The sequence below is a fragment of the Narcine bancroftii genome, chromosome 8 (assembly GCF_036971445.1).
Source record: "Narcine bancroftii isolate sNarBan1 chromosome 8, sNarBan1.hap1, whole genome shotgun sequence".
In the NCBI taxonomy this organism is placed as follows: Eukaryota; Metazoa; Chordata; class Chondrichthyes; order Torpediniformes; family Narcinidae; genus Narcine; species Narcine bancroftii.
Window position 1 is genome coordinate 108517676 of NC_091476.1, and position 23002 is coordinate 108540677.

Sequence of the window (23002 nt, forward strand, 5' to 3'; positions counted from 1 at the left end):
CCTCCACACCCACTCAACGTTCAACATATATGATACATTAAACCCATTAAACAATGTCATCACACAATGAAAATAAACAAAAAATTTGTGTCTTCTACTTTTACATACTGGGTCAGTTCATTTCTTCTCCTTCTGTCATTTTAGGTGGTGGAGGTCTGCGGTACGGTTCCCAAATTTGTTCGAATACTGTGGTGTTATTTCTTAAATTATATGTTATTTTTTTCCAATGGAATATATTTATTTATTTCTATGCACCATTGCTGTATTCTCAGGCTATCTTCTAATTTCCAGGTTGACATAATACATTTTTTTGCTACAGCTAGGGCTATCATAATAAATCTTTTTTGTGCTCCGTCCATCGCTGGGTTTTTTGGTATGTTGCTTTTTGTGATTTTATTTAATACCTGGTTTAGGCATATTCTTGATGTATTATTGTTGTATGATCGGATTAGGAAGCTGGTTGTCTGATTTCTTGGTTCCTAAGAATGCATGCTAGAGACAAAGGAAGATAATGTATGAAATAAGATAAGGCCAGTGATAATAGAATCAAATCAACTCTATCTTAAATGATGTTTGGGTTAATTATTGTTAATCACAATAAATGATCATGCACTTCCAAGACATAAATTATGAATAAATTCCAAATGACCTTGAGTAAGAAAATTGTGGAATTTTCAATTGCTACACAACTTTAGCATTGTGTGTACACTTTGAACTACAAATTACATGATCTAAGTAGTAATCCAAGGAGCCATTTCACATTCCATTGACATCACACTATATCAATGGGAATGTGTGTAAATTGCTGCCACAAATAAATGGCTAAATTAAAAACAAACCAATTAAACTGAACAAAAAGTGAGAAACCCTTTGGTTCTGGTGATTAGATAAAGGAAGTGCAAGGACTGAAGAGTATGTGTATGGTATTATATGGCTGTTACTGGAATGTTATCCAGAGGATTGGATTATTGATGGAGACATTAATTTGATTCCCACCACATAAGTCAGTGAATTTAATTCCAAGTGCTTAAACAAATATGAAGTAAAAAAGTTAGTATTGGTAACGGGGGCAATGAAACTACTGGATTATTGTAAAAATCCACTCTGTTTATCAGCTTCCTTCAGGGAAGAAATTCCAGCATCCTTACTTGGTCTGGACCTACCTCCCTCTGAATGGCTGAGCGTGCCTTGATGTTGTGTGAAGCCATGTACATACTCTGACAATAAAATTGAACTTTCAAGCCACTCAAAATGTGGCAGTTAGGCATGGATAGTCCTAAGTGTAATGACTACATACCAGGAATGAATGTTTTTAAAACATATACCCAATTGTGCATCAAGATAGAGCTACTGTACAAAGCATGAATTTCAGTGAGACAAGCTAAGTCAGAGAAAGTTAAGTGGAATTAGCTGCCATCATAAATCCACCAGCTCTGAGTCTCTGTCCAACAATTAGAGGGTAAGAAATGTAAATTACTGCATAATCAGTTACAAGAGAATAAATGTCTCTAATTCAATAAAGCTGTTCTAACTCCACTTGTATCAAATCAAATCGTTGTCACGCTATCCTTAGAAGTTTGTGGATGAGTGTTATACTTGAGGAAGAATTCAAAATTCAGGCCAGAACTCCAGTTCATTTTGCGGGAGTGCCTTCTTCTGCCTGAGGTGTTAAAATGATGCCCCAATTACCTTTCATTAGGGAAGAATCATTCTGAAAAGCAAGAATTGTCTTTGGTGTTTACCTATGTATCCTCAGAATGGACAAATAAATTATTCCTCACACCTGAAATTGCAATCCCTTTTGGATGGTTCTGGAGTATCTATGATTTAAATATTAACCACTTTGAGGAACATCTTGATTTTGCAGAAAAAAAAAGCTTTGAGGTAATTTCAATGAAATGCTTAAGATGACAGAGGTATGTAAAAAGAAAAGAAAAGCTGATCTGCATAAATTGTTGTTTAAATTCCAGAGAACATAAAGATAAGGGAGCTGAGGAATAAAAAGATACAGCATAGGAAACTTGTATAAATTGTAATTAAATGGAGACAAGCTAGGGAGTGGGGAAGTGCAAATGGATCTGGGTGTACTTGTTCACCGGTCACTGAAGGCTAGCATGCAGGTTCAGAAAGCTGTGAAGAAGCCAAATGGAATGTTGGCTTTCATAAAGAGGGGATTGGAGTATAGGAACAGAGACGCCCTTCTGCAGTTATTCAGGGCCCTGGTGAGACCCCACCTGGAGTATTGCGTCCAGTTCTGGTCTCCAAACTTGAGGAAGGACATACTAGCTATAGAGGGTGTGCAGCGCAGATTTACAAGGTTAGTTCCAGGGATGGCAGGGTTGTCATATGCAGCAAGGCTAGAAAAACTGGACTTGTATCCATTGGAGTTTAGAAGGATGAGGGGGGACATGATTGAGGTATATAAAATCATCAGGGGGATAGACAAGGTGAAGTCTGATTACTTGTTCCCAATGATGGGGGAGACGAGGACTAGAGGGCATAGTTTAAGAATACAGGGTAGGCCCTTTAGGACGGAGATGAGAAAGCATTTTTTTACCCAAAGAAGTGTGAATCTGTGGAATGCTCTGCCACAGAGGGTGGTAGAGGCGGATTTGCTGACTATGTTCAAAAGAGAGTTAGATAAGACTCTTGTGGGTAACGGAGTTAAGGGTTATGGGGATAAGGCTGGAAAGGGGTACTGATGGTAATGATCAGCCATGATCTAAAATGGCGGTGCTGGCCCAACGGGCCAAATGGCCTACTCCAGCTCCTATTGTCTATTGTCTATTAATGTTCATTCAACCTATTAGGCTTTTGGATTGCACAATATAAATAATTTTGAAGAAACCTCAAGTCCATTTTGGAGAAGGAAATTTGAAGGACTCGATTGAGGTGCTAAATTTGATTGAATGAGATGGGTGAGATTGTAAGAAAATGTACCATGGGTGAGTATGATCCATAGATAAAGTGGGTAGGTGACGTTGTGAGTCTCAGTAGGAAGGTGGGATGAGAAATATGATGGCAATATGAGGAAATGGAATTGGAATCGTCTAATGGTCAGCATCTTTTACCAAAGTATCTACACACTGGGTGCACCCAATGGATGGATAACATCAAAGCCACCCCTGTATGTTTAACGACCTTACCATTGTTACATAGATTTCATTATCATCTTTTGGTTCTTTCATTTTCTTCTCCTCCATGGGTGCATTTTCTCTGTCGCTCTGAAGTGCTAATTGGCTGGATACAGTGAAGTAACAGTCCTTTTCCTATGAATAGATTTGATTAATTAACTGTTTTTCCTTCCTTCAAATTCTATTTTCTTCTGGCCCTGACTTGATTTGCTTCTTGAGTGAAGGCAGCAGGGGACTTGTTAGTGTGGGCCAGGGCGGTGCTGGGTCCTATCAGTAGCTTCTCCTTATGGCAGCTGGGGTCAAATTAGATGCGCACATTTGATTTATGATTATTGTGAAAACACAATGCTGGAGAAATACAGCAAATCAAACAGTTTATATAGCAAGAATAAAGATATGTACCCTTCATCAAGGTAAGAGCAAAAATAAAGTACCTGTGCACAGTTTGACCTGCTGAGTTTCTCCAGCATTGTGTTTTTACTTCAATCACAGTGTCTGCAGACGTTCATGTTTTACTCCTGTTTAAATAGATTGTAAATACAATATATAACCTCTGTTATTATTCTGATTTATATTTGAAGTATTGTCATGGGCTCATCCATACCACTTAATATTTATTCATTGAATGGCAGTCACTTGAACAGAGAAACCTTGGGGTATAAGTAGATACTTCCCTGAAAACTAGAACACCGGTAGTTGCACTTTCCTTCATGAGCCATGGTATTGAACGGACACATCATGCTACAGCTGTATAAAAGTTTGGTCAGGCTGGACTTGGAAAATTATGTGTATTATCTGGTCACCACACTGCACAAAGGTCATGGTTAAGTAGAGAGGGTGCAGAAAAGATTCACGTGGCCTGAGTTGGAGGGCTTGAGTTATTGGGAGAGTTTGGATGGAATACTATAGCACAGAAACAGGTCCTTCAGCCTAGCCCCACTAACCTGCACCCAGTCCACAGCCCTCCATACCCCTGCCATCCATGTACCTGCCCAAATTCTTCTGAAATGTTAAAATTGAGCCTGCAATCATCACTTCACCTGGCAGCTTGTTCCATACTCCCTCCACTCTCTGTGTGAAGACGACCCCTCATGTTCCCCTTAAACTTCTCCCTTTCACCTTTAACCCATGTGCTTTGGATGGTATATCACCAATACTCAGTGGAAAAAGCCTACCTACTTTTATTCTGTAAATACCCCTCATAATTTCAAATACCTCTAACAAATCTCCCCTCATTCTCCTATGCTGCAGGGAATAAAATCCTAACCTGTTTAATCTTTCCCTGTAACTCAGTTCCTGAAGTCCCAGCAACATCCTAGTAAATCTTCTCTGCACTCCTTCAAACTTATTGACATCTTTTGTGTAGTTACGTGACCAAAACTGCACACAGTACTCCAAATTGGGCCTCACCATGTCTTGTACAACCTTATCTACCTGTGATGCCACTTTCAGGGATGAGTTTGGGTCTATTTTTCTCTAGAGTGTTGAGGGCAGATGTGATAGACAAGTAAAATTATGAAAGACCTAGATCGGGCATATAATTAATGTCTATTGTCCAGGGAAGGGTGTCTAAATTTTCAGGACATGGGTCGAAGATGAGTGGAAGAAGGTTTAAAGGGGACAAGAGGGGTAAATTTTTCACTTGGAGTAGTTGATTTCTGGAATGAGCAGCCAGAGGAGCCGGTGGAGGCAAGAACCATATTAACATTTAAGAGGCATCTGAATGGGTACTGAGCATAGAGGGCTATGGAATTATTGCAATCAGGTGGGACTAGTATAGAGAGGCATGATGGTCAGCAATGATGCAGTGGGCTGAAAGGCCTGTTTCTACATGAAGTAGAACTGTTGTGTTTTCTGTAGAAATTAACCATGAAGTCGCTGAATTGTTGTGGATTGGTGGATGGTGAGGCTTCAGTGAACATATGTCAAGAACACTCAAGCTTTGTTCAGATGTTGGTCAAACTTTCAGAATCTGAGAATGTGACAGGGTATTTAATGGACCAGATTTTATGCTGAAAACCCAAAGGATCTGTTGGCTTTTACTCACTTAACTGGGTGGAAGTTTGGAACTTTTAAATTAATCTGGTCGATTTATACCGACATCTGAATTTGTGCAGTTAAATTTGTTTACAGTTCTTTCTTTCTTTGAGTACTGTTTATAGTTAGGCCAACAAAAAAAGAATCTCAGGGCTGTATGTGATGTCATATGTACTCTGACAATAAATTTGGATTTTGACATTGAATGTTGACTTTAATTGCTGGTGAACTTCTCAGAGATCTAACAGGTCACTGGAAATTTCTCAACATTCTGCTCTTGAGGCCAGGACTTCTCCGTGTCCTGTCCCAGGTAGTCTATCAGGTTGACTGAATTCAATGGAAAGAAGTGGGTGCAGAAGAATGGTATGTAATTTCTATTAAATTTGATTTAAATTGTTTAATTTAAATTTTAAAATTTAATTAACATTTTAAAATTAGACAAACAGCATGGTAACAGGCCCTTCTGGCCCACGAGCCTGTGCTGCCCAAGAACAGCAATGAACCTACAACCCCAGTACATTTTGAGTTAGCTGAGTATGCTTATTTACTTTTTAATTGGTCTCTAAAGTTTTTGAATGTGACTGCTGAATACATCGACAAACATTCAATTGTAATGGCATCTTTGGCGACTAGTAGGCTTGAGGTGACAAAATCATAGAAAGTTGGCTTGACTGGATGATGACTTACAAATGATGGTAGCTTGCCAACCATTGGAAGATCCCTCTGCATGATAATAAATCTGGGCCTAATTGATATGTGTTAAAACAGCCCTTACCTCAATGTTTTCAAGAGTTCCAGGATCATTCCTTCTAGGTGGATCACAGTGATCACTGGAAGAAAAAAGTTCAGCTTTGTACATTGTTTAAAAAGGTGGAATTATGCAATTGTGTTAAAATTTCTCTCCTGAAGGAGTATACCTCTGACACTTTGGTGAATATTTCCAAATGAATACAAGGATTATAGATAATGCAATGAAGAAGGTGCAAATTCCGGCTGTTGTATACATGATAATATTCTTTGGTATCGCATCCTTGGACTCAGGAATCTGTAGGGCTCGCGAGCGATTGCTATCTGTAGGGATAAGAACTGCCAGTAATCAAAAATCCTTGAAATTTATCACATGGAGGAGCTATTGAGCCAATCATATTGACGGTGCCCAAGATACTTGGATGTAAAAGGAGCAAAAGTCCTCCAGAGGAAACCAGTGATTCAAGCTGCGCTGTGTAAATGTGAGCCTGCATTTTCCAATGTCACTTCATTATAACATGGAGGAACCACTGTACATTCATGATTCCTGTAATTTGGAGACTTTAACCTAAGGATCTTTAATTGCCCGAGGGAATGTGTAAAATGATGCAAGCCATCCTGGATGACACCCCAACCACTTTATTCATCTGGCAGAATGCTCCTCCTGTCATAGGTGGGAACTTAGAAATCGGATGGTTTCCCTGATGACTACACCTGCAAGAAGTGTAATCAGCTCCTGAAAGACTGTATAAAGGAATTGGAACTGAGGATCTACTGGGAGGCTGAGCATGTCATAGATAAGGCTTTTGAGTAGGCAGTTACACCAAAGAGTGCATGATTCATTTAGTAGATGGATGAACACCAAGAGAAGAAAGGGGAAAAAGAAGGCAGTTCAATCTCACCCTGTGGCCATTCCCATCAGCAACAAATATATCCCTTTGGTTACTGCTGAGAGGAGATGTCCTATCTGGTTAGCTATGAGCCTTTGAAGAGAAGAATTAAGTTAGGTAGACGAATAGTCATGGGGGTCTCAATAGTTCAGGGAAAAGATAGATTCTGCAGCCACAAAAGAGACACCAAGATAGTGTGTTGCCTCCTGGATGTTCAGGTCCAAGATATCTCTGAGTGGTTGCAGAATGTTCTTAAAGGGGAGGATGAGCAGCCAAAGGTCATGGAAGATTTTGGTAAGAATGATATATGCAAGAGTGGGGTAGAGGTCCTGCAAAATAATTTTAGAAAGTTAGGAAAGAGGCTGAAGACCAGGACCTCTAAGGTAATAATCTCTGGATTACTCCCAGTGCCACGAGCTGGGAAGGTCAGAACAGGAAAATGTTGCAGACAAATGAATGGCTGAGGAGATGATGATGGGGGAAAACCAGGTTAGGACTGGATCTCAAGAGAGAGAATTTGTAGAATGCCTACAAGATGGCTTTTTAGAGCAACTTGTTGATGAACCCACTAAGGGGTCGACTGAACTGGATTGGGTGTTGTGTAATGCACTAGAGGTGAATAGAGAGCTTAGAGTAAAGGGACCATTAGGGGGCAGTTATCACAATATGATTGAGTTCAATTTAAGATTTATCAAGGAGAAATGAAGGTCAGATGAATCGATATTTCAATACAGTAAAGGGTATTACAGTGGCCAAAGTGGATTGAAAGAGATAACAAGTAGGGAAGATGGCAGAACAGTAATGAGGAAGGTCCAGAAGAAATACATAGCAAAAAAGAGGAAATATTCAAATAGAAAAACGTTACAACTGTGGCTGTCAAGGGAAGTCAAAGCTGATGACAAAGCAAAAGAGAGCACATGACAAGATAGGCCAACACCAGAATGGTTTCCTTAAGGGAAAATTTTGTTTGACAAGCCTCTTGGAATTTTTTTAAGAAGAACCAAGTGGGCTTGGTGGTTGTGATGCAGTGGATGTTATGTATTTGGATTTTCAGAAGGCCTTTGACAAGCTGCCACAGATGAGACTACTTAACAAGAGAAGAGTCCATGGTTTTACAGGAAACATTCTAGCGTGAGAAGAGCATTGGCTGATTGACAGGAAGCAGAGAGTCCAAATACAGGGATCATATTCTGGTTGGCTGCCAGTGCTATTCCACATATGTCAATATTGGGGGTGCTTCTTTTTACCTTGTATATCAATGACTTAAATATTTTGAATGTTGAAAGGCATGGACAGAGTAGATGTAGAAAAGTTGGTGGGAGAGGAGGACAAGAAGACACAAATTCATGGTTGGAGTCCACTTAGAACAGACATACGGAGGAATTGCCTTTTTTTTTCAAATGGCATCGTTTCATATGCCTTGAATTTGGAAACACAAAGGTAGCTTAAGGAGGTAGATGAATTACACAAATGTATTTTTTTAAATATTTAACATAATTTTGAGATAGCAGTCTTATGAATAAAAAAGATTTTATGATCTTCAAACGTTGATGGAAGACCATTAATATATATGTCAGGAAGTTGTGCAAATCTTTTCCCATTCATTTCATTGAACAGAATCCCAATTGCATAATCTCTTCTGATGTAGCTTCCTTTTTTGGAATTTCAATCATCCATACCATTCTGACCTTTAAATTGGTTCTTCTTCATCCAGTTGGATCTCACTTACTTTCTTTGGAACCCCAGTCACACAATTCTATATCATTCACTCTCATGTGCTAGATTTCCAATAGACTAAAACCTTCAAATATTTGAGTGCATAACTTTAAGAGAGTGGGAAAGTTTACAGGCTATTTATGACACATTTCTTTTTTATGCAGGCGAGTAGAATGTGTTTCCAGGAGGTGGTGGAAGCAGATGCAATGGGAAGCATTTAGACAGACAGGGAATGGAAGGATAGATGTGCAGTTTAAATTGGCATTATGGTCAGCACAGACTTTGTGGGCCAAAGAGCCTAGTCCTGTGTTTTATTGCTCTATGCTCCTGTGTTACTATTTGCATATGATGTACAGGCTCTCAATGATCTGCATACACTTCCCACTCACTCCCACTCTACATTTTCCCAATGGACCAATTTTATCTCACTCATTTATATTGAATACAAAAATAATCTCTTCCTGTTCACTTCCACTAACAAAAATTATTGGATTGATTCCTTCCCATTCACCCCCATTGTACAGAATCCCAATGGCCCAAAGTACGTTTTCATTGCCTTACGATTTGTATTGTAGAATTTCCCAGAAACAAATTTGTTTGATTTTATTCTCGTTGCTTCCAGTAGATTAATTCCTTCCCATTCACTTATTGTATGGACTCCCAAAAGACCTATTCCTCCCCATTGAGTTTGTTTGTATTGAATTGTTAGACAACAATCACTGCTTTGCACTTGGGTCCTACAATAGAGAATTCAAAAGCATTGAGCTACTTTATATTCACTCCAACTGTTTAGAATTTCCATGGTTGTGTTTATTACCTTCACACCAAACCATGAGAAGGGTCTTGTTTTTGTGGACTTTGTTCCACAATCTAGGGATTCGCAAATCGCAGATGAAGTTCCCACTGTCGGTGCATTTCACATTGGTTATGAGAATGGAGCCATTGTTTCTCTGGATGTCACCTACCCACTTCAACCTTTGGGCAAACTTGCTGTCCTCTACCACCACACTGAGGTTTCGGTAGTAAAAGAAAATCTGTTGGGGGGAATAAAAGAATAAAAAGAATTTAAAGGGAACAGTTAAACAAAAAGTATTTCTGTATTTTCCCGATGGATACTCCATTCTTTGGATGTAGAGTTGAATCCTCCCTACCCTATCCTTTAAAAAATTTCCTGATAATGTTCTTGTTTAATGTGCAATCCTGCAGGTGCTCTATGTATTGTTAATTTTTAATATCCTTTAAGATGTTGGTGAGCAGCATCAGTGGTACACGGCACAGTCTTCCAGAATTTAGACCCTGCAATTCTGTAGGATGGAGATGTACTGCCAAATCAGGATCATGTTTGACTTGGAAGGGAACATGGAGGTGATGGCAAACCCTTGCTCCTGCTATGATTTCTTCCTTGATGGTAGATGTTGGAGGGTATTATGGAAGCAACCCTAGTAAGTTGCACGAGCAATCCCATGGCTGATGTACACAGGTGGTTATAGAAGTTGCGTGTTTTCCTGCAAACTTGCTAACTCATTCCTCCACTTCCTTATTTGTATTTTGAGATTTTTTTTTAGATGAGATGTTAAAGCAATATGGGCTCTCTGAGGTGGATGAGGATATCTTAGTAGCAACTGAAGAAGGAAAAGTGGAGTGTTGTTGGTATCCTAGTCAATATTAATCTCTCATTCAATTTTACTAAAAATGAAGCATTTGGTCATTACAAAGTTACTGCTTTTATAAGCTTGCTGCTTGCAAACTGGTGCACTTCCTATATTACAACCACATCTGCAGATCAGAAGCATTTTGTAGGCTGTAAAGTGCTTCAGGATGGCTTTAACAGTGTGTGAAAGATCCTGTATAAACACACTTCTTTATTCAATATCCAGCATTACAAGCTTGTGTGGGGATGGGGTGGAGGTGGGTTTTGGGGGAAATGTGTCGCCTGAGGATTGGCAGAAAGTATCTGGATATACATACACTCACTGAATTTTCTTCCTTATCATTGTAAGGGGTGTAGAACCATTCCAGCTTGATGTTGTGCATTTGAATGTGTTCTTGGTAGTCGAACATACAATCCAACCGTAGATCTACTCCCTGTTTCACAACCAAATACTCCGGGGTAGAGATACCAACAGGTGAGATTGACCAAATATCTAGAATGTAGAAAGAAACCATCTGAACTTGAACAGTGATAAATATCTCAGTATTTCAAGTGAGTTGGGTTAATTTCCACCAATGATCTTATTGATATTGCACCAAGTATTGGTTATTATATATATAGTGCACTCAAACTTCCCAATTAGATTTCAACTGGTAAATTGATATTGGAACTCTCTGACTCTAAAGTCCAAAACATGGTTAGCTTCCATCTGTTTCCATTTCCAGATACCTGCTTCCCATATTTATGCCTATATTCCTGAATTAATGGTCTATAATTTATTCTTAAATATTTTCATTAACTTCTCTATTCAATCTGGTTAGTAATGCAAATCCAGATTATTTGTTAATATCAGACTGTTTAATTTAATCTTGTGGATTTTAATATTACTAACATATCTATTATATGGTATTTTGTGAGGCACCTGTGAAAGACCCTAAAGACCATGCTGATATGCCTGTCCATGGCCTCATGCACTGCCACCCATAAAATGGAGGAGCAACACCAAATATTCCATCTGGGCACTCTCCAATCGAATGGCTTTAACCTCGACTTCTCTGGTTTCTGCAACCCCATTCCCCATTCTCCCTCTCTTCTCTGTCCCTGGCTCTCTTTTCCTCCAATTTCCTCCACCCCTTTCCTCTCTAATCACAGAGCTAAACTCCCTCCCCCATTTTCTCTTGTGCCCTCCCTCCCTTATCTACCTATTACTTGTTGCCTATGGGACTGTTCTCCTCCCCCTGCCCCTTCACCCCAAACACCATTTTATTCAGGTGCTTGCCTACATTTTGCTCGGACCTTGATGAAGGGCTCAAGCTCGAAATATTGGTTACGTATCTTTATAGCTATATAAAGTACACTATTTGACCTGCTGAGTTTCTCCAGCATTGTGTTTTTAACTTCAATCACGGTGTCTGCAGAGTTTCATGTTTCACTCTATAATTAACTTCAAAAATATATCAAGTTAGTTAACATAATATACCATCGACAAGTCAATATTAACTTTGATTTACTTTTTTCTTAATTGAGAATCACTTCAGATTGACCATGCCAGCAGTATCCGAAATATCAGTAAAGGTAGATTTTGACATCCTTTTCCATAGACTATAAATTTAGTTTCTAAACAAGGCCTCCTTCAAAGAAACATTATCTCCCATTGATTTTAGTAAGCAAAATCTGGCAGGATATCAAATCAGTTTTGCTTCCAGTCATGTCAGTGTTTCCCCATTATAAGTTCAGTTACATGGATCCCTGCCATTAAAGAGCACCTGCAATCATTAAGGACCTATACCATCCAGGATATGCTCTTTTCTTGCTGCTACTATTAGGCAAGAGGTATAGGTAACACAAGACTTGAACCACCAGGTTCAGGAACAGTTGCTACCCCTCCACCATCAGACTCCTAAACAGCAAATTCAATCAGAGACACATTTAAAGACTCTTGCTTAGTATATTATTTATCATTGAATATCTATTTTCTGTACTGCAGTTTGTTTTACACTCTTCTTGTTACATTTCTCTCATTTCTACACGTACCTTTTCTTGAGTACAGTTTTTCACTACTGATAAGTAGAAATTCCGCCTCGCCCGCAGGAAAAAGAATCTTAGGTTTGTATGTTCTCTGATAATAAATCTGAATTTTTGTAACTGGAATTATGAGTGAGATAGGAAAGGTAGAGGGGGAATAATTTTGTTTTCCAAATTGGTTTATCTTAAACAAGATGCCATATGTTTAAGATGAGAGTAAGTACATTTAAAAGGGGATGTTCCCCCCCACAGAGAGAATGGTTGGAAGCTGGATCATCTACCTGAGGAAGAGCTGGGTGCAGATAATCTCACAGCATTTAAGAAGTATCTAAATAAGTGCTTGAATCAAAACTGTACAGGGTGTAGGTTAATGGGATGTAAATTGGGCAGCACTGACTTGTAGGGCTGCATTGGCCTGTTACAATGCTGAATGTCAACATTAAACATTTAAATTTAAAAATCACTAAGGCATGGGACACTATGGCCCTGATACAGATGAATGGAATTGGTATAGATAGATGCAACAGTCAGTGGACATGAGGTGGGCCAAACCAGGTGTTTCTGTGCTGTAAGTCTATGATTCTATCAATAACAAAACATTATCTTATCCATTTACTCATTTATATGCGGGAACTTGTTGTGCGGAAATAGATTATAACAGTAAATGGATTCTTGGGGTTGTGAGATGTGATACATTAATGCAAGTTCATTCTTTCTTTTACTTTTGCCTGGGCTGTAATCAGTGCAGACTTGTATATTAAAGCTGAGATTTCTCAGCTCTGCATGGCTTCACCTGCCACGGTCTTGCTAAACTTCCTATTCTCTTGTGCTTGATAGCACACAGGCAACCCTTTTCTTCAGTTGTTGACCTGAAACATTAACCCTGTTTCTCTTTTTGCAGATATTGCCTGACCCGCTGTGTATTTCCAGAATTTTCTGTTTTTAATTTCAGATTTCCAATAACTACAGTTTATTTTCCAACCTATTTCTCCCTCTTATTTCTGGGTAGGCTGAATTGGCTACCAACCTGTAGCTGAGAGGCTTCATCCCCTTAGCCGGTTATTTGAAACTGGAGGGGGGGGGGGGTGGTTATTGAATCCTTCAATAAAATAAAGAGCTGACGAAGTTGAGCAAGACATGTTGTTCATTAGGCAGCCCTCCATTACAGTCTGCACTAAACTAAACCCAAAACTAATGAGTGAGTAAAAAATCCTAGAACAATGATGAGGAAAAGCTGAAATTGTTGGAATTTCTTGCATGGAAGATGGCTCACAATCATGCAAGACTACATGCAATCATGTTGACTACATGCAAGAATGAGGTTGATGATGTTTGAGTATTATGGGACCAAAGGGATGAAGTGCATACGTGGAAAAAGACATGATATTGATTACTGATAATGAGTTTACGATAATATACCTAAAGTGAATGGTAAAACTGGTCCCTGGAGCCATTGGGCATGCTTCTGTTCCTATTTCACTGATACAGGCCCAGAGGACCCAAACCCCAGCAGCAATAGAAATTCACCAAGACAAATGGTTACTGAAGCAAAAATTGCTTTTAATTTTATTTAAACATACAAACAGGATCAAACTTTAACTTATTACTATTAATTTAACCTAACTTCTAAGTCCATGTGTATGTAATGTGTATATGTTCAGGAAAGTTCTTTTAATTCACAGTCTAACCTCACTTCTCACTCCTCCAAGTTCACCGGTATCAGGCAATTCTTATACTGTGCACAGAATTTAACATTTATGAATTTTAATCAGACTCTAGTGCTGAAAGTTAAATGGTTACCACTAAGGAAGGTTCTTGTTGGTTTCAGAGAGAGATTCGTTGCTCGTTGGACACACACACAAACACACAAACTGATTTACTTTCATTGGTCACTTCTGTGCCTTGCCAAAAAAACTTGCCCCAACAGGGTTTTCTAAATGATCATCTCTTCTTCTAGGTCACCACAGAGTTTCTCTTGTCTCCCTTATTTCAGGTGAAACACTCTAGCCAACCATTTCCTCTTGTAAGGACTACAAGGGTTTTTCAACACGCTGAACTCACAACCCGTCTTCAAAATGGGGTTTTCAACCAAGCTTGCCATGTTGCAGACTCAAAACCCACTGCAGGTCATTTTTTTCTCTCTTTTCAGAGAAGAATCTTGTCTGATCTTTTTTCTCTCTCTCTGCCTGCAAAACCACATGACCTTTCTTAGAACAGCAAACTGCAAGAAGACAGATTGCTGGCACCGGAATCAGTTTCTGCCTGGTCATCTGTTGCTTTCAAAACAATAATCCATTTACTCCATATCATCAGTCCAATTAACACCTACTTGTGAAGTCTCCATAGGCATTCTTCAAAGTTTCTGTAAAGTCACTGTGGACACGATGTCTCTCCTTATGCATTGCTCTTGCGTTTTAAATGAGATGTCTTTTGTGAAGTGGTACTGTCTTTCTTTTAAAGACATATTAATATATAATATACCTCATCACATCACCAACTCTTCTCTGCTGTTTTAATGTTAAAACTTCCAAAGAATCCCTTGTTTACATGCCAATTCAAATACAACTTGCACGTGTTTCACTATTCAAGACATTCAAATGTTAGATATAACCAAACCTACCTTTATGGCATCGCTCAAATGATTAGAGAATGGTGCCATAGAATTGTTTCGAGGAATGTGTCTTGCAGCCTAGTGGTTATCATAACCTCAACTATGTTCCTTACCAAATTAGGGTTGCTGGTTTCCAAGATTTAAATATTAGTCTTCAGAAAGTACACTTGAAAAAATTAGGTTTCTTTAATTTTTCATTCATTCAAAACTTATAAAAATGTGGATTTTTATAGTGAAAAGCTGTTTGAGTATGAGGATCAACCAAGCAAATGTTGGCATCTCCACTTCACAGAGCAAACCTAGAATGATCCAATGGCTGAATAAAAAGATTAATGCCTGAACCTACCAAGAATATGGTCAAGTATCTGTCCTAACCCAATCACAATGGTCACCTTCAATCTCATCGGCATTATACTGCTTGGTCTTGCGGTCCAAGCAGTCACAGATATGTTCATAATTCTTCTTTTAAAGATGTTTGCCTGGTCTCTGTGCCTCCATGCCAAGAACATGGTGAGAATCCCTGCTCACTGTTGGAGACATTGCAGGAATGAATCACTTGGGGCTTAGTCTGGAGAGTAAGGTCTGGCACTGGACAGGACTGGCCAAGTGGTGTGGGGCACAGGATGTGACCTCTCATCTCACCTCAGTCAAGCCCACCTCCAGTCCCTAAGGCAACCTCAACTAGGGATGGTTTATTGCTGGTGGTATCCTAGCAGAAGACATGGAATGCACAGGCCTGCACAATTAGCAGAACACTATTACAGCACCAGTAATTTGGGTTCAAAACCAGTGCTTTCTGAAAGGAGTTTGTACGTTCTCTATATGACTTGCATGGGCTTTCTCTCGGTGCTGCAGTTTCCTCCCACCCTCCAAGAATGTTCAAGGTTGGGAGGTTAATTGGGTGGCATGAGTTTCATGGGTCAGAATAGCTGTATCCTTTTTTTAAAAAAACTGGCACAGTAAAGCTGTCAATAACACACTGATGCATCTCCCTAATAATAACATCATAATAACCCTATTAATGTTGATTCCATTATTACTCAGGTTCCTGGCAATCCATCGCTAAGCAAGATACCAGTGTTCAGCTCAGCACTCCAATATTCATGTTCTTAACAAACAGTTCACATACCATTGAATATGAGAAATATCAGGAGAAAGTGCAGTCTTCTTCCTCTCTTCATTGTCTAGAGATAGCACAAAGAATTGCAGTTAGTAGTGTTACCATATAACCATATAACCATTTACGGAGCAGAAACAGGCCATGTTGGCCTTTCTAGTCCGCACCGGTTCACTGATTTGTAAAAAGTTCACCAGGCTTTGGTGTTTGAAAGATAAATGTTTACCGCTCAGGAAGGTTCTTGTAAAGTTTGCAGAGAGTGTATGTTTTGTTTTTGTTGCGAGCCAAGAAGACCCATAAACTCACAGATATTCATCAAGACAAATGGTTACTTAAAGTTGATTTTAATTATCGTTAAACATGAAAACAGAATCACATTTTAACTTATCACTATTGACTTAACTAACCTAATTAACCCACTTCTAATTCTAAGCACATGTGTATGTAATGTGTATGTAAGTTCAGAAAAATTATTTGGTTCACAGTCCAATCTCACTTCTCATTCCTCCAAGTTCACTGGTTGTAGGCAATTCTTATACTGTGGACAGAATTTAACATTTATAAAGTTCACCAGGCTTTGGTGCTTGAAAAGTAAATGGTTACAAATCAGGAAGGTTCTTGTCAGTTTTCAGAGAGAGATTTGTTGTTCCTTTTTAATCAGCCACTTCAGTGTCTTGCCGAAGAAACTTTCCCCCTCAGGGTTCTCCAGATGATAACCTCTTTCTTTCAGGTCACCACAGAGTTCCTTCTTGTTTCACATATTCCAAGTGAAACATTTGGCAGTCAGCCCTCTCCTCTTGGATGAACCACAAAGGCTTTGACCAGGCTGAATTAAGAACTCACAACCCATCTTCCAAATGGGGCTCTCCACAAGCTTGCCAGCTTGTCCTGTTCCAGTCTCAGCTGCTGTTGCTGACTGCTGTAGAAGTGATCTCTCTCTCTCTGAGATAAAACCTGTCTCTTTATGTTTGCAAGACCACATGACCCTCTTAGAACAGTTCATCTTTTTGTAAACAACAATCCATTAGTGAAGTCTTTTGGGCACTCTCCAAAGCTCTTGCAAAGGCTGTGGGGCCGATGTGTCTAGCATTAGCAGAGCTCCAGTATTTCAAATAAGATCTGTTCTAAAGTGTTTGTATGTGACCTACCTTATCAAACCTTTCCCAATTTATCTCCACAAAACATATCTATATACTCTGTCATACTTTCCCCCTTTAAAGGAATTTTAACTCAAGTTAAAATTCAATCATAACTAAACTCTTTAAAATCACTAAAAAGATAACAATACACAATATATAAGATATTATAATAAAGTAACCCAATGTTGAGAGTATTTCTATACGTGATCAATTTTAACATCTTAACAATCTGCTATCACATTATTTGTACCTCTGATTATTAATTTGAAGATTATATTCTTGTAATATTAAACTCCAGTTTAACCATCTTCTGTTTTTATTCTTAATTTTATTCAAAAACACCAGAGGATTATGGTCAGTAAATATCACATTTGGTTCATAAGAGCTACTGAGATGTACATCAAAATTATGCAGAGCAAATATTATAGATAACAGTTCTTTCTCAATAGTGGAATAGTTCCTTTGATGAACATTGAATATTTTTGAAAAGTAGGCAACTAGTTGGTCAATTTCATTTTGTTTTTGCAATAAAACTGCACCTGCTGCTCCCTCACTGGCATCCACTGCTGAAGAAAATGGTCTGTGAAAATCAGGAGATTTCTAAAGCTGTCTGACAAACATTAGTCCATACAAATTTCTCCCCTTTCTTCAAAAGATTGGCTAAAGGAAGAGCAACCTCAGCAAAATTTCTTATAATATCCTGTCATTCATAAAAATCTTCTGACTGCTTTCTTGCCATTGGGAATAGGAAACTATGAAATTCCATTCACCTTAGCTTGAATAGGTCCACCTTTGCCATGACCAACTACAAAATCCAAGTATGTTACAGTGACATTTGCAAATTGACTTTTTGCTGTTAACAGTTAAGTTTTCTTTGGATAATCTTGCAAACAATTTGTTCAATTCCCTTAGATGTTCTTCCTATGTATCACTGTTTGTGACCAAGTCATCAATATAAGCATCTGTATGTGTTAACCCTTGGATTATCAATTAATCATCCTTTGAAATGTTACAGGGGCATTTTTCATGCCAAAAGGTAACACATTATACTTATAAACCAGATGGAGTTACAAAAGCCGAAAACATTTTTTCCTCTCTCAGTTAGAGGTACACACCAATAACCCTTCAACAAATCCAACTTAGTAAAAAATTTAGCTTTTCCAATTTTATCAATACAGTTATCTATTCTAGGAATAGGATAAGCATCTGTTTTAGTTACTGAATTAACCTTCCTGTAATCTGCACAGAACCTAACAGTTCCATCTAGTTTCGGTACCAGAATACAAGGAGAACTTCAATCTGAGTTCGACAGGTGCACAAGAACCACAGTTTCTTTAAGGTTACCCTCACAAGATTCTGTTTTCATAACCTTATGATCCATAACTTCCTCAACCCTGCCAACAACTAACACCTCTGATACAGGTTGTTCTCCACTACCTTTTTCCTCTAAATAAGGTTTCATCAACAATTCACCCTTGGAGTCATATTCACAAGTCATTTCTTTAATCTGTTCAGTTACTGCTTTGTCCCTTAAGTCAACAAGATCTGTGTCTATTTTCTGTTGCTGAATTCACTCTTTCCTTGACAAAGAGAAATCCTCACTCTGACGGTTACCCTTCTCTTTCAAAACTATTTCAGAAGCACTGGGCAAGTCTGTATCAACTGGATCTTCCTCTGCTCTCATCATTTCCTTAGACAAAGACCTCGTTACAGCACATGCAGGATATATCTCACAATCCTCTTCAACCTTAATCTCAAAACTGACCCAACTTTATCCTCTGCCAAATCATTCCCTAATAAAAACGAGACACCCTGCATGGGTAACTTTGAAATTGCTCCTACAACAACAGGTCCTTTAACTAATTCTGAATTCAGCACAATGTTGTGAAGAGATATTGACTCAACATCACCTCCAACACCTTTAATCAAAGTTGTCTCCCCTGTATCAGTCCTTTGATCAAGAGTCATTTTCCAACAATAGTGACTGAGCAGCTCCAGTATCTCTAAGAGTTTTGACTGGAACCTGTGATTCTCCCTCCTTTACTGAAACCAAGCCCTCTGACGCAAAAGATTTTGAAACATCCATGACATCCTTACCACGTTTGGAACATATGCTCTCCTTTAATTCAAATGTCTGAATACATGTTTCCGGTAAAACCTCCTTTTCTTTTCTCTTTTTCAATACTAGACAATTTGCAATAACATGACCAGGTTTCTTACAAAAATGACATACAAATCCAGAGTTCTGTCCTTTCCCAACTTACCTTCATCTTTTCTCTTAACATTCTCCCCAGACTTAATTTCAGAGTTATTTGTCTGCTCCACATTCACCTTCTGAATAGGTTTATTAATCTGCCGCCACGTCCCCACATCTCTCTCATCCAGGTATAATTTAATCTCATTTGGAACACACTTTTTAATTTCCTCAATTAATATAAATTCTCTCAATCTGTCAAAATCATTATTTATTCATTCTGAGGTGCACCAAATGGTCAAAGCATATAGATTCTTTCAGAGCAAATTCCATATAAGATTGATTCCATGATTTCACCAAACATCTAAATTTTTGTCTATATGTTTCTGGAACCAACTCATAAGTTTTCAATACTGCTTGTTTAACAGTATCATAATTTGCCACTTGCTCTGTAGTCAAACTAGAGTTATCAATTTGTGCTTTTCCTTTCAACACTTTGGAGCATAAGAGGCCATTTTTCTTTTGTCTCAGCAACCTTTTCAAAAAGTTGAAGATATGTATATACATCTCCCTCATCAAAAGGAGGCACTAGATTTACTTCTCTACTAGCCAAAAACCTCTCCCCAGGAGTTACAGCCTCAATTCTCTTACCTCCCTCCATCTCAACTTTTAACTTCTCTAATTGAAACCATCTATCCCTTTCAACCTTTTACGTCATATTTTCTTTGACTTTCATCATCTTCTCTCCATTTTTAAGCCACCTCTAACTTGTATTTCCTCTGTTTTTCAGCCTCTTTGTTTTTCAGCTTGGTCTGCCTCACATCTGCCTCCAACACCTTCCATTTTTCTCTTTCTTTTTCCACCCTTAATTTCTCCAATTCCAATTGCAACTCAACAGATCTATCCTCTGGAAAATCTTCTTAAGTCTTTCTTTTTTTTTAAACTTTATAAAAAATTTTATGACATGAATAAAATAAAAATTACATTTAAAGAAATAATAAAAAATAAGATAATAAAAATTAGAATACTACATAATTAAACTACACAAATGAACCCCCCCAATAATTATAACACAACATTAATCATCTAATTTAAAATTAGTCCAACCCTCCCCCCCAAAATAAAGAGTGAAGAATTAATTAACAATGTTGTAAATAAAATAGAAAAAAACCCACTTACAAAAAAAAGGATAAAACTTAACAACAACAAAAATTACTAACAACAAAAAAATATCAATACTAAAATAATACCCTTAAACATATATTTAAATCAAACATAATACATGTATTTAACAAATGAAATCCACTTTAAAACTAAGTTCAAATATTAAAATCATATATCAACCACATATCTGTTATACAAAAAATCATAATTAATAATACATAAATACAGAATTTCCATTAATACTAAGTTTCCTTTATAATTCATCGAGAGAACAAAAACATCCCTTAGAAAAACAATCAGATAAACTTTTTATTCCCTTCCCCTCCCCTTGTATAAAAAAGAAAAAAGTTCAAACTCATAAAATTCTCCATATTCTTCATTTATAACATCTTCAAAATTCTCTATCGAAATTAACTTAATTTTATTAAACTCTTCTCCCTCAATGTATTTGTACTTAATTTTCTCCTTTTTCTTCTTATCACCTTTCCCCTCAACTTCCTCTTCATCTAATTCAACAGCCCCAATTTTTGACTTATTATCTTCTGTGACAGAGAAAAAAAAACCGGAAAAAGAGAAAAAAAGGAGAGAAAAAAAACCTCCTAATTCCCTCTCAATTACAATCAGAAAACAAAAAGAGTTAAAAAAAAAAATTATTTATTTAAAAAAAATAATTAAAAAAAACCTTCACTTCTTAACTCAAAAATTAAAAAGAAAAAAAAGACAGGTCGGAGGTCACAACTACCTCCTCCTGTTTAAACCGCCCAAAGCGGTAACTCCCCCAAAATATTGGGTGTGAGATAACTCACAGGTAGCTGATGACTTCTGGAAACTAGTGCCCACCCAGTTCCCTCTCCCAACTCCCATTTCATTAAACTATCATCATTATTTAAACTCTTCTCAAAAAAAAAGATTAAAAAATTATTTTTTTAAATCAATGTTACCACTTCAGTCACCATTGCTTCCATTTCTTTTAAAAAACTGGATCCCACCTTACATCTCTACTCTCTTTGGAGACCTTGAAGGACTACATCGTTCCTGAAACTGCATGATTGGTAGAGACTGAGCAAAGTCCATAACCTCTTTAGGATTGTCAAAGAACTTTGGCTAATTTCCATCCTAAAAAATCTTCAGTACTGCAGAATACCTGAATGTTGCCTTATGTCTTTTTTTCCCACAACCGTTCTTTCACAGAATTAAATTCGCGTCGTTGAAACATAATTTCTTGACTCAAATCTTGATAGAAGAAAACAGGATTATTCTGAACCATCAAAGGAGATCTATTTTGCTGGGCATTTCTAATAGCCGTACGTACAATTGTCTCTCTGTCACAATAGTTTAAACAACGGATCAAAACAGATCTTGGATTCTGTCCTGAAAAAGATTTTCTTCTTAAAATTCTATAAGCACATTCCAGTATTAAACCTTCAGGAAATTTATCCTGTCCTAACACTCGTGGAATCCATTCAGTAAAAAATTTTCTTGGATCTGGTCCTTCTATGCCTTCTGGCAAACCAACAATTTTCACGTTGTTCCGTCTAGATTGATTCTCCAAATAATCAACCTTTTGCTAAATTTTTATTTTGGATCTGCAATGTTTCAATTATTCTATTTTCACCTGTGCATCGACTAAACCTTGATCACACATTTCAAATCTTTCAATGGTTTCAAGCTTATAAGCTCCATTAATGACTTCCGCCATCGCATTAATCTTGGAAATAAACAGGTTCACAAAATTAGCTAAGTGACTCAATACAGAATATATCTTATCTTCAAGATCCTTAACAGACATTTCAACAGAAGTAGATTCAGGCATAATGGGGTCTTGCTGTTCCTTAGAGACCATGGGATCTTCTGTCCCTTCCCTTAATTTAGTATCTTTTCTAGCAGTTTGACTTCGTATAAAAATCCCTCTCAAAGTCCCCCCAGCAATGCCAGGAGACTGAAGATCAGGGTTATCTTTAAGCCAAATCTCTTTAATCATCTTCACTGAATCAATGTCTGGAAAAACCGTTGTAATTGAAGATGCATTTTTCAGCGCCACCACTGTAGCAGTCGAATGACAGCTCTTTATCTCTCCAGCTGGTGGCGCCCCAGCTGATTCAACTGTCAAAGCCTCTGCAACAGCACCTGCAGTGGCCACCGTGCGAAACACTGGCACCCGTCCAGCCCCTTGTTCTGAAAGCTGTTGAGTGCGACCTTCAGAGAGCCTCACCGGCTTAAAACGGAGCTTCAATGCCGAACTCTGCACGTCCTCCTCTGGATCCATTCTACGCTGAGTCCTGGCTTCTTGTAAACAAGTAGGCTCAGACAATTTCGGAAAATGTAATTTTTTAAGTCTGTTGATGTTTTCTTTTACCTTTTTTTTGCATATAAACCATTAGGCACTAATCCAACATCTCTTATTATTTATAAACTTTTAAAAGAACTTTAACGGGCACTTAAAGACAAAACAATAAATCAGAGTCAGGAGAGGTCTGGAAGGCACGTCTGTTCCCTACGCCATCTCTTGCCACGCCCCCTTCTTAAGTCTTTCTCAACAAATTTTCCCTCACCTATATCATATTTCACTATAATCCT

The 23002-nt window shown here is 38.0% G+C and overlaps 1 protein-coding gene and 1 long non-coding RNA gene across 3 annotated transcripts in view; one reads left to right on the forward strand and one right to left on the reverse strand.

Annotated features, from left to right (window-relative positions):
- The window catches only part of LOC138741840 (uncharacterized), a 43801-nt gene that overhangs the window by 15268 nt on the left and 5531 nt on the right, over positions 1-23002 (forward strand). The gene's annotated exons all lie outside the window — the stretch shown is intronic.
- Positions 1-23002, reverse strand: part of LOC138741839 (junctional adhesion molecule-like) — a 26804-nt gene continuing 3802 nt past the window's right edge. Inside the window, exons 2-8 of one of the 2 annotated variants that reach the window (XM_069896096.1) lie at positions 15941-15995; positions 10499-10668; positions 9342-9558; positions 6089-6242; positions 5947-6001; positions 3147-3269; positions 1-492 (exon numbers count right to left, since the gene is read on the reverse strand). In XM_069896096.1, the coding sequence (XP_069752197.1) occupies positions 430-492; positions 3147-3269; positions 5947-6001; positions 6089-6242; positions 9342-9558; positions 10499-10668; positions 15941-15992 (834 nt within the window). In that variant the 5' untranslated portion in view covers positions 15993-15995 and the 3' untranslated portion in view covers positions 1-429. Of the gene's footprint in view, positions 493-3146; positions 3270-5946; positions 6002-6088; positions 6243-9341; positions 9559-10492; positions 10669-15940; positions 15996-23002 lie in introns of both variants that reach the window. The other variant, XM_069896095.1, reaches the window with a different exon arrangement.